Source organism: Dioscorea cayenensis, chromosome 7 (genome assembly GCF_009730915.1).
Source record: "Dioscorea cayenensis subsp. rotundata cultivar TDr96_F1 chromosome 7, TDr96_F1_v2_PseudoChromosome.rev07_lg8_w22 25.fasta, whole genome shotgun sequence".
NCBI lineage: Eukaryota > Viridiplantae > Streptophyta > Magnoliopsida > Dioscoreales > Dioscoreaceae > Dioscorea > Dioscorea cayenensis.
In genome coordinates, this window is record NC_052477.1 from 1,268,912 (window position 1) to 1,280,651 (window position 11,740).

An 11,740-nucleotide genomic window follows, 5' to 3' on the forward strand; every position below is an offset into this window, starting at 1 on the left:
TTTTGGAACTATTTATGGAACCGTTGACAACCCCATTAATCTGTCTCCATCAATCTCTTTCTTTTTATCAAGTGCGGATGTTCTATGAACTTATGCAATTGACGTATACTATATATATATATAGTTATAACAATGAGGGAGGTTATTGAGATTTATTTTGGGATAAATAATTTTATATTGTAATTTCAATATAGATAAAATTTTATAGACATTAAATTATAATGTTTCAAAGACCATGGAGATTATTTTAGTTTTTATAAATGGAAATGGAATACTCTCTTAGTCCAATCTGAATTATAAAATATTAATTATTATTTTTTTATAAAATAGATAACTCATATCAAACATTACACCCTCATCCTGAATGTACTAAGGTTTATACCCAGTTGTTTAACGATAATACGAACACTTTATACATTCTATTATAAAAAAAAAATCTTACCTAAAATAATACAAAATAAAAAAATAATAATAAACATTTTTAATATAATCGGCAAATTTTATTAAAATTTTAGGTGCTTTTAATTCTCAATATTTATTTTTAAAAGGTGGATAAACCACATTTATTAATAAAAGGCCAGAACAGGAAAAAAACATAAAAGGAGCCAAAGTTCTATAAAAAAATACACCAGAAGTGGGATAAGAAGACAACAAACCAACCAAAAGAAAGAGAAGAAAGAGAAGAACCTAAAGGAAGGGGAGTTCCTTTAAGGGTACAAAGACATCAAAGAACTAGTCCTTGCCCAGGGAAGAAGGTCTCGACGACGGGGCATCCTGCACCATATCTCTAGGGGTCAGAAAATCCGGACTTCTCTTGATCTTTGACATTGATTCCTCAAGTTTCTCCTTTTTCAAATTCAGAGCTGCATTGAACCATGAAAGTAACATACGATCAATCTTTATAATAATGGACCCAGTCGAAAGACAAATAGAAGTGAAAATGCGAGCATTTCTTTCGAGACAAAGTTCCAATTGATAGCCCTCACTAGCATATCCCAAAATGGGATTAATGATTTCGATCACCATCTTTCTCCTCCAATACCCCCAAAGGTCCTTGAGAGACCTAGGACAATGACGGACCCCAAAAAGATGTCCAAAGTAGTTCTAGATATGTGAGGCAATAGGGCAATGGAGAAGGAGATGATCAGCGGTCTCAACTGCTATGTGACACAGCACACAAGTGGTAATCTGAAAGAGATTATATCTACGCAAGGCTAAGTTCTTGAGAGTCAAAATCTTGTTGTCCCGAGCTAGCCAGTTGAAAAGGTTAATCTTTCTCGGGCAAACACCTTTCAGGATGACAGGTGTCCAATGACATCGCAAATCCCCATCGTTCAAGAAATTATAGAACAATTTCACATAAAACCTTCCATTAATTAGCCGTAAGATTCCAATGTTTTTTATCCTTCGCAGAAGAGAGATACACAATAGTGTCATTGATAAGGTTGCTCGAAGCTGGGAAGTCATTCAAGGGGAACACAGACATCATGCTCATAAAATCCCTGATCGATTCCTCCTTACATTGGGCTAACTGGAAAAGATGAGACCATATGTCTGCCGATACATGACCCTTGACCCAATTGTCCAACCAAAATAGAGTAGAGGCCCCATTCTGGATAAGAGAGGATAAATTTTTCCTAAAGACAGGAAGGAAGTACAAAGTCATTCCAGAAATAGGATCACATCTACACTGCTTATGATATAAATTCCACATGGCGGAATTTCTAAAATAATTCTCTTGAAGGATGTCCTCTCCGCACCAGCGAACACTAGAAGCAATATTCCACCACCATTTACCAAGTAGAGAACTATTAAAAGTTTGCAGACTTAGAATGCCCTACCAGCCTGCTTGCTCTCTAGATCGACACAATTTCGCCCAACTAACTAGTATGATGTTGTTTTGTTGGGTGTCAGGACTTGACCAAAGAAAGTCTTTGCGAATCTTGTCAATATTCTTAGCTACCCAAGAAGGAAGTTTGAAGATTGGCATCTAGTAGGTGGGGATGGCCTTGAGCGAGTTCAACAGGGGTGAGCCTTCCGCCTAAGGAGAGTAATTTAGATTTCCATGAAGCAAGTCTTGACCGAATTTTGTTAAGAAGGATATCCCAGTCCTGCCTTCTTGGTCTTCCTCTCGAAATTGGGATACCAAGGTAGGTAATTGGAAGGGCACCCGAACTGCAGTGAATCGTCCTAGAAAAGGTGATATGAGGTGTGAGGTTTCTTTGAGAGGCGAACAAGCAAGTTTTATCAAAGTTGACCATGAGGCCCTAGATGCCCTCAAAAATGTAAAGAATTAGTTTGATGATTCGAAGGTCTTCTCCTCCTCAACTCGTTAAGATGAGAAGATCACCAGCGTATTGCAGATGACATATCTTAACTCCAGTGTCACCAAGAACTACCCCATGGAGTATACTAGAATTAAGCGCATTGTTAAACATGGTGCTAAGTACATCAATCGCAAGGATAAAAAGAAGAGGAGAGAGGGGGTCCCTCTGTCTAAGTCCTCTGCGGTATCTGACATAGCCACTTTGGCAACCATTGATGAGAAATTTCTCTTTGGGGAAAGTGAGGATAGAGTTAATCCATCTAATCCATTTATCACTAAAACCCCTATCTTTTAAAAGCTCTAATAAAGAAGAACCAATCACCGAGTATCAAAGGCTTTTTGCAAAGTCAACTTTAAGAATCAATCTGGACAGGCGATGCTTTTTGCATGTAGAAGATGAGTTCGTGAGCGGTGACAATGTTATCAGTTATACACCTCCCTTTTATGAATCTCGATTGAGTCTCATCAATTAATGCGTCAATCTTAAGTCTTAGATCCATTTTGCTAAAATCTTTGAAAGCGATCTTAAGGGACAAGTTGATCAAACTTATAGGACAATAGTGTGAGGGATTTTTAGGGCTTTGGCTTTTAGGAATTAGAGCAATGTTAACCCAATTAATTCTTTCTAAGTTGGCTCTCCCCCAGTAAAAATCATCACAAATTTTGAAGATATCATTTTTGACAATATCTTAATATTTCTGAAAGAAAAAGATCAGGAAACCATCCGGTCTAGGAGCTTTATCAGCATTCAAATCAAAGACCGTCCTTCTTATTTCTTCTTGAGAAAACGGGATGTCAAGAGATAAAAGGTCATGCTGAGATTTGGAGCCAAGGAGATGTGACCAGCTAATCTTAATGTGGAAACCCTAGGTTAAGCCACATAGCTTCTAATAAAAAGAGGTGAAAGAGTCACCAAAACTTTTCGTGTCATTCACCATAATATTGTTTTTAATAACCCAAGGGATAAAATTCCTATTCCACCTTCCATTGGCAACTAAGTGGAAAAACCTGGTATTTTCATCTCCTTCTTGGAGCCAGGTCACCTGTGCCCTCTGCTTCCAGTATATCTCTTCGTGTTTGAGGGTTTGCAAAAGTTAAATTCTCAAGGAAAGAGTCATTGGAGTATTCCTCCTCGATGAGGGGATGTGCTTCTTTATAAGTATCTAGAATATCAATCTCATGCAATAATGCCAGCTTCTTGAGTTTAATCGATCCAAAGTCCGATTTCGCCCAATGCTTGAGTTTAATCTTCTTGGCGAGGATGAAAGCCCCACATCCTTGGAAATGAGAAGTACTTCACCAGACATTGATAAGATCTAGAAAATATTCCGCCGAACACCATGTCCGTTCAAAGTGAAATGAACGCTGACTGAGGAATGATCTCCTGATTCAAGTCTTACTGGGACATGGTCAGAGCCTAATCTTGGAAGATAGTTTTGAGTGGCTTTGGGGAAAAGAGAGGTCCAGTCAAGGTTGACTAGGAAGCGATCTAGTTTAACCCAAATTGAATTAGCTTGCCCATTGGTCCAAGTAAACCGTTTACCAAAAGATAGAGGCCCAACTAAGTGAAGGTTCCTAATTAACATTTGCACAAGTCTGATATCATCAAGATTAGGACAACCATTCGACTTGTCCCAGGGGGAGAAAATTAAGTTAAAATCACCATAAATTACCCAGGGCACACCCACCCCCAGATGGCAATTTCTAATTTCATTCCAGAAGTTAGGTTTTAAATGACGTGCATGCATTTGGTCCATAAACTGAGGTACAAACCTAGCAAATCTCATTAGATTTGATCCTAAATTCAATTGAGAGGTAGTAAGTGCCTTGAAAAATCATGTGCCCCTCAAACAAACTATTGTTCCACCCTATAATCATACTATCCACTAAACCTAAAGCAGGGGTGAAGATAAAATGATCACGACGGGATCCACCAACTAACCTCCAGATGGTAGGGTCAGTTGTACTAAGCTTAGATTCCTGAATACAATAGATATCTGCATGGTGCAATTGAAGAAAGTCTTTTACAAGGAAGCGCCTTCCGGTGTCATGCTAGAAATTCCTTTCTTTTTAACTAATCTGGGCGGTTGTCATATAAAACCTGCCTCCTTGTTCCATCTCGAGGATGGTTTTTTCCTCCATTCATTTCTTCTTGTACCCTGAGTAGAGTCCTCAATTTGTCCAATGTGGAAAACCCTTTTAATTTTTTTTCCCTCAAAGTTCGATTCTAAATCTTCCATCTCACAGCTGTCTAAACTGTACCATTCCTCTCCCGACCCCTCAGACATCTGAGTATCAGGATTCGGTAAAATATCATCTGATAGGGATCGGGTAGAGATTTCCTTAGAAAATTTGGTTGGGACAAGCGTTCAAAAACCATGGAGAAAAACCCAACTGAAGTTCGGAGGGAGAGTGAGATTTGAGGGTGGTTTTGAAGGGTTGCAAAAGATGTTGTTTTCCTCTGAATTATCCCCACTGATGGGCTGAAATTGTCCCTGGCCTTCTGAGTTAGCGGGCTCCAATAAGGCAGCAGAATTAGTTCCAAGATTTTCAGGCCCAACTAAGTTGTTTGCATGAGCCTCCAAAGAAGGGGCAAGGCCGATGGAGAAGGGCCCAGAAGCCATCACCGGTTCTCCAATAATCTTATTATCTCCTGACTTCACTAGGCCCGTCAGCATCTGCATTTGAGAACCTGGTTTGGTCAAGCATACACCAACTAAATCAGTACATGGCGTTTGAGAGCACGTCTCCCTCTCAGGATCACCACGTGTTGAGTCCAAATTCGTCATCCTATCGTACTAATCTGTCCTGTCTCCCAAAATCGAAGGAATCTCGACCAATGCATGTTCAACAACACGAACATTTTCAGGAGACTTGTGCAATGATCGGATTAAAGAATGCAACGTCGGGGAACCAGAGGGTAAAACCTAGCAAGCTTTGATCAGGCTCATGTTCAAAAGACCATCAGTTCGGTGAGTTGCCTGTCTATGAGCATTCGGTTCTTCCTGTAGGCATCGGAGACCCCAAGAGCGATGCTCATCGGGTGATTCTCAATTGATTTCAGTGAGGCTGCGGGAGCCATGCTCTCTAAACGGGCAAGCTTTACAAGACCCTGGGAGTTGCGCTTCCCAAACAGGTCGACTGCGGTTGGGAATGAGGCCACATCTATGAATGTCGTTATATAGGTGGATCATGTTCAGAATTCTTCTTGTCAGTCTTGTCGTTGGCACTAGTCTGAGTGCACATCACCTCTTTCTCTTTGGCCTCACAGCTTAGAGCAGTAATCGGGCTATCTTGAGCAATCTCAGTTCTAAACTCTAAGTCCTCCTGGGGTGACGATTGATAAACATATTTCTCTAAGTCTCGCCAGAAGGTCGAGAATGGGAGATGATTATCAGTGATTAGTACAATGAACTATCGCATTCCAAAGCTCAAGACGAATTCATGAGGGAGCACCACTCGTGGTGACAACGAACTAGAACTGAGAGGAAGGACTTGTGCGGCTTGCTAGGTTGCGGGATTGCTACCAGATCACCAGTTGGCCTCAGAATATCTACCAAAACCAACCAATTGATACAAGCATGCAGTGGGATATTCCAGATGAGGAGGACTTGAGCTTTCCCCGTCACCGAACCCATGAACCCAATCTCCACCGACCATGGTTTTTATAGAGATAACACACAGTCCCATCTTAGAAGGTAGACTCAACTCACCGATCTTGCTTGCCTTGATGGCTTCTTATTTACTGCTTAACGTGGACAAGTAAGAGCTACCCTTGAATTCATAGATGGCGCCCACTCTAGGCCCGTTCAGGGATCCTATGATGTCAAGGATAACAATTTTGGTCAGCTCTTTCCGAAACTTTACTGTCTCCTACGTTAGTGAGATTGAGAGATGAGAATGCTGCCATCTAGATCTAGTTGCAGAATCTCTATCCATTTTAGGGTTGCCATCCACTGTGTTAGCAACAACAGAAGAGCTTTCTTTTGCCTTAGGATGGACAGGACGGTGTCACGGAGGTGAGGGGAGCTCCATTCTACAGTTCACAGCCATGTGACCCTCACCACCACAATGTTTACAAGTAAGACGGTGACAGCATTCCGAGGTTTTATGGGTAGAGCGAAGACAGTGATTGCAACTCAGCGGCGATCGAGGTCGCTTAATTCTAGTCACCGGGAGAAAACCTTGTAGAGGAAAGCGAATGGCACTCGGCCTATCGGAGTTTAGATTGCGTCTATATTTACGCAAGTTGGATGTTTCCCAGCCAACCTGGAGGTCCGTCGCATCTTTCTCCGAAGTCTTCTGAATCTCCTCTGTCGACACTTGCTCTCTAGAAGGACTAACAGCTTGGACAAAAGTGGTGCCCTCCCAAACAATACTACTCTTTGGGGCAGGACGGTCTTTTCCAGGGGGCGGTTGGAACCCGACTGCCTGTTGCAGGTGAAGGTTTTACGAGACCACCCTCCTCTATCGCCTTCAGATCTTCCATACTGACCACCGTCGCAAACACCGCCAAGGATCGGAGGTCGTCGTGAAGCAAATCGCCCATTGCTTTTTACAACACTTTTCAACGCATAATTTGGAATATGGTCAAAAGAAAAATTAAAACAATTAAAAATATATGTATTATACAACAAGTATTGTGTTTTTGTTGTTATGACTCTTTCACCTTGTAGGGCTATTATCCTGGTGCTTTTCTTTGTCTGTCTTTGTTTTTTGTTGTTCCTCTATTGTTCATTTTTTTTCGTACTTGTGTTCCACACCTAATAGATGTTTGTGCTTTTTTTAATACATGTGGCCGGTTTATCCACTTTTAAAAAAAAAAGTTACAATTTATTTTCCTCTTAACACAAAAAAAGTTGAGGGTTTTAATTATCCATAGATATATGTATATATATAAAAATTATTAATAAAAAATAAATAAATAAATAAATAACCTTCCTCATACTTTATTCCAAATATGTGAATCAGAAAGTAGACATAGGTAGATTTGCCAAACAAAGCAGGAAAATGAAAATACAGACAGCCAGGCACACAGGAATCTTATTCCATAGATCACAGACACTAATTATATAACTCATGTTCATGCACAGGCATCAGGGTTTGCAAGGAGATAAGCCTCTGCAGCCTTGACAAATGCAGTGAGAGCCCCCTTTGCTTTCACTTCCTCATCGGTAACTTCGACGCCAGGGAGAAGCTTGTATGTCATGACCATCTTAACAGCACATCCTCCGGTGCTCGACGGAGTGAACTTGTACTCAGTTGTGGCCGATTCAAGCTTCTTTCCTAAATCACCTCCTTCCACAAGGCTTTGCTTAGACTCGAGTTTTTCCAAGTCGACAAAATCAAGACGCTCCTTAATATACTCAAATGGCATCACTACAATCAATGGAATTAATTCATCATGAATACGAAAATATATATCTATCGAAAAAAATAACATTAGATTTAGATAGCAAACCTGGTGTGAAGTTGAATTGCCTAACACTTCCAACGCCTTCAGTTTCATTGAGAGTGATGATTTGAGCACTCGAGATGATCTCCGGTGTGGCCTTCGGCGCGAGGTTGTGCCACTCGAGCAGCGCTTTGAAAAGCCGGGAAGCGGCTACCGGAGACTCAACTTCTACTGTCCAACTCATTCTTCCTCTTTCCTTAATTTCAATACTACCTCGAGCTCTTGTGAAACTGATTGTGAGGAAGAATGGTGATTGAAGGTGACTATTTATGGAAGGTCTAGTATGGTTGGTGAATAAAAGTTGACAACATGTATAGCAAAACATGGAACATGCTACATGGATTGAATATTAAAAAAAAAAAAAGAGGTTCATTTCCTTGTGATAGATCTCATCATATTGGATTTATGTGTTTCTTAATTGTTCATGAGGCAAACATTGTGTATGGAAAGTAATTTTATTAGAGAACATGGGAAGCACGTATACTCATTCTCTCTTTAATTTATCAAAGAATGGTTGGTGAATGGTGATTTCCATTATCTTTCTCTGCTAAAATATAAATGAAAGAAACACCATGTTTGCCTCATGAACTATTAAGAATAACACATAAAAGCGAATATGAGATTACAAGAAAATGAACATAGTTTTTTTTAAAGTCTATGCATGTGCCATGCTTTGCTAGGCTGTCAAATTTCATTCACCAACCCTGCAAGAACTTCTATAAATACTAACCATTGATCACCATTCTTCTTCACACGCAGTTTCACAAGAGCTTGAGGTGGTATTAGAACTAAGGAAAGAGGAAGAATGAGTTGGATTGTTGAGGTTGAGTCTCCGGTGGCCGCTCCACGGCTTTTCAAAGCTCTGCTCGAGTGGCACAACCTCGCACCCAAACTTACACCGGAGATTGTCTCAAGTGCTCAAATGATCATTCTCAATGAATCTGAAGGTGTTGGAAGTGTTCGGCAATTCAACTTCACACCAGGTTATTTGCTATCTAAATCTAATGCTATGTTTTCTTTTCCATTGATATATATTTTCGTATTCACGACGAATTAATTCTTTTGAATATAGTGTTGCCATTTGAGTACATTAAGGAGCGTCTTGATTTTGTCGATTTGGAGAAATTTGAGTCTAAGCATAGCCTTGTCGAAGGCGGGGATTTAGGGACGAAGCTTGAAATGGCGACGACTGAGTACAAGTTCACTCCGTCTAGCACCGGAGGATGTGCAGCTAAGATGGTCATGACATACAAGCTTCTCCCTGGAGTCGAAGTCACCGAAGTGGAAGAGAAAGCAAAGGGGGCTGTCACAGCAATAGTCAAGGCTGCAGAGGCTTATCTCATTGCGAACCCTAATGCCTATGCATGAACATGAACATGAACATGAACATTACTTATCATCTCTGCAATAAGAATTAATGTGTGTCTGTTATCTTGCTTTGTATTTTTCAACTTGGTATGTTTTCTAATTCACAAGTATGGAATAAAATGTGAGACTTTTTTTCTTTATATGATGATCCACATGACATTGCATGGCATTAAATAAGCTAACAAATTTACAAGATGAATCAATATAGCTCTTTGCTTATTATATAAAAAGCAAATACAAAGGGCATGCAATGCAAGTTTTACCCTTCATCTCACCTTACAAACATCATTAATGATATTACAAGCAAGAAGCTAATTAATCCCTTAATTCGATCTGGTTGCCCTTCCTCACTGCGGCACAAGATCAGCGACATACGGCACGCCGGTTGCCGGCAACCACCTGTTTCCTTGAAGGAACCTTTCGACAGAGTACTTCCTTGCTCCGGAGTAGTTTACTTTCTTGATACCTCTCCATTTCACTCTCTTATCCTTCCCTGCACCAGCACCAAAGTTATCCAACTCTGCATACAAGCAAGTTCTCAAAGCAAAATCGCCCTCCCAAGGTAGCCACCCTTCGGGAGCGATAAGGTCGTCGATCTCAGTCTGAATGATGAGAGTTCTTGAGTACTGCTTCCATGGCCTTCCAAGGTAGCTCTTGATTGTTTGCCTCACAGGGTGGAGGTCGGAGTCAGCAACAATCTTGCATTGGTGGATGATAATGCCGGAAGGCTGATGGCGATCCTTTCGCCCTTGCGCTGTCACAATGTTCTGTTGGTTATCCATTGGCCTCCTCACTACCATCTTGCAGTTTTGGAAGACCGATGGAGAGTCACCGAATATGAAATCAACCGTGCCGGAGATTGTGCAGTCCCGGTAGAACTGTCTTTTTGCGTATGCGTACAATGTATCTTGATAACCATCCATTTGGCATTGGTAGAACACTGATCTATCGCCGCTCACTCTCATCGCCACTGCCTGGTGTTTTTCAGGTCCGGCAGTGTTTTCGATCCCGATATCTTTTGCAAGGAATCCATCCCCAATTACAGCTGCAACAAACAAACAAATTGATAAATTAGCATGTCTGCATTTTATCTATTTGCATTATAGTTTACTTCTCACCCATCGAAGCCGTTTTGAAAGTGGTGATTCCATCAACATAGTTCTTGTGACCAGTAATTCTTGTTTTTGTTTGCCCATCACCGATCATGAACACATTGATCATATCTTTGCTGATTTCGACATACTCATTGTAGACTCCCTCCTTGACATAAATCACATAGTAACTTGTATTGGTTTTTCTTGGAACTCCCTGGAGTGCTTCATTGATGGTTTTGAAGTCACCGGAGCCATCCTTAGCGACTGTGACGGCCGGCTTCATACGCAGTGGTGACACGCCAAGAAGACTCCGACCACCAGCCGACAACCAGGATGGGAACTCTCCCGAAGTCGCCTCAGCAAGAAGTCTCCTGTTGAACTGCGGAATGCTGATTGAACCAATGAGCGAACCCAATCCGTCTACCATGGCTAATGCATTGCTAGTCATTTGTTTTGAAATGTTTAGCGCAGAGGCCATCGACTGGCCGGCGTTGGAAGTGACGTTCAAGAAGCCATCAAGGCAACTTTCTTGATAAGTCACGACGGCGCTAAGCCACACCTTAATATCATCAACCATGTCGTCGATCTTTGTGATATCAAAGTCACTAAAGCGATCAATTGTATCTTGAAGATCTTGAACAGCATAGCCGAAAACTTCGCGGCAATCCTTGAGAGCTCTAACACTCAAAGGATCCTTCTCGGCATTCAAAAGAACAGTGGAACGTTTCAATGCTTGTTGAATTCGGTCACTAGTAATTTGGAAGGCGAGTTTTACGAGCCCTTTCGGGTCGGTAATGTTGCCAGCGGCAGCAGTAAGGGTTTGTTCACATGTTTGTTTATAGTCTGTGGGGTGGCAAATGGCCTGAATGGATTTCACTGAGGTCTTGAATGAGCCAGAGTTCTTACTGGAGGACGTCGAAGAATTTGCATTAGATTTTGATTCGGTAAGAGTGATGGCAATGACGGCGGCAGCCGCGACTAGAAGGATAACTGAGCCACCGATGACGGCAAGCTTCTTCTTGGCCATGGTCAGGGGAGGGAGAGCTTATTAAGGTCCCTAACCAAAAGCACAAGAGGAGTGTTTGTTTTGGAAGGGAGAAAAGAGAAGGTCCCAAAGGGGATGGTTTTGAGTAACTAGAGGAAAGGTAGTTTATATAGTGTAAGAAAAGGACAAAATAAGAGGTTGTTAGTTAGGGACCCCCTCCTACATGTAGGGATGGCCACGGACAAAAATAGAAACATTGTTAGATTTAAATGGTCCAAGTTTTTACTCTTGAACTTGTGAGATTTTGATGAAGAAATCATGTAAAAAATTTTATATTTAGATGTTATGTTATGATATATTATATTATATAAAATAACAATAACAAACTTTTAGTCCCATAGGATCATATATGAATTTTTGGGCTCCAAGTTATATTATTAAGAGCTAGAAAATATCTAAATAAATAAAAATCAACTGTATCATTTTAATCAAATTCCTTCAATTCCACTTCT

The 11,740-nt window shown here is 40.9% G+C and overlaps 3 protein-coding genes across 3 annotated transcripts; 1 reads left to right on the plus strand and 2 right to left on the minus strand.

Moving 5' to 3' along the window:
* Positions 1–7,360: 7,360 nt before the first annotated feature.
* LOC120264245 (pathogenesis-related protein 1-like) lies at positions 7,361–7,965 on the minus strand. The gene is made up of 2 exons (XM_039272044.1): positions 7,788–7,965; positions 7,361–7,705 (listed from the first exon to the last, which is right to left on the minus strand). Exons 1-2 carry the CDS (start codon positions 7,963–7,965, stop codon positions 7,410–7,412), a joined length of 474 nt encoding a protein of 157 aa, XP_039127978.1. The 3' UTR covers positions 7,361–7,409.
* Positions 7,966–8,552: 587 nt separating this feature from the next.
* On the plus strand, positions 8,553–9,149 carry LOC120264246 (pathogenesis-related protein 1-like). Its single transcript, XM_039272045.1, has 2 exons — positions 8,553–8,764; positions 8,854–9,149. Exons 1-2 carry the CDS (start codon positions 8,587–8,589, stop codon positions 9,147–9,149), a joined length of 474 nt encoding a protein of 157 aa, XP_039127979.1. The 5' UTR covers positions 8,553–8,586.
* A 328-nt stretch (positions 9,150–9,477) lies between these two features.
* LOC120264724 (pectinesterase-like) lies at positions 9,478–11,270 on the minus strand. Its single transcript, XM_039272544.1, has 2 exons — positions 10,268–11,270; positions 9,478–10,194 (listed from the first exon to the last, which is right to left on the minus strand). Exons 1-2 carry the CDS (start codon positions 11,268–11,270, stop codon positions 9,497–9,499), a joined length of 1,701 nt encoding a protein of 566 aa, XP_039128478.1. The 3' UTR covers positions 9,478–9,496.
* Positions 11,271–11,740: the final 470 nt, after the last annotated feature.

What these genes read in the sequence shown, in the direction of transcription:
- LOC120264245 (XM_039272044.1), bottom strand. Translation starts at nt 7,965, where the DNA reads ATGAGTTGGACAGTAGAAGTTGAGTCTCCGGTAGCCGCTTCCCGGCTT. An exon ending in GCAATTCAACTTCACACCAG is followed by an intron (nt 7,706 to 7,787) that starts GTTTGCTATCTA and finishes CATTGATTGTAG; the next exon opens with TGATGCCATTTGAGTATATT.
- LOC120264724 (XM_039272544.1), bottom strand. Translation starts at nt 11,270, where the DNA reads ATGGCCAAGAAGAAGCTTGCCGTCATCGGTGGCTCAGTTATCCTTCTA. An exon ending in TTTCAAAACGGCTTCGATGG is followed by an intron (nt 10,195 to 10,267) that starts GTGAGAAGTAAA and finishes TGTTTGTTGCAG; the next exon opens with CTGTAATTGGGGATGGATTC.
- LOC120264246 (XM_039272045.1), top strand. Translation starts at nt 8,587, where the DNA reads ATGAGTTGGATTGTTGAGGTTGAGTCTCCGGTGGCCGCTCCACGGCTT. An exon ending in GCAATTCAACTTCACACCAG is followed by an intron (nt 8,765 to 8,853) that starts GTTATTTGCTAT and finishes TTTTGAATATAG; the next exon opens with TGTTGCCATTTGAGTACATT.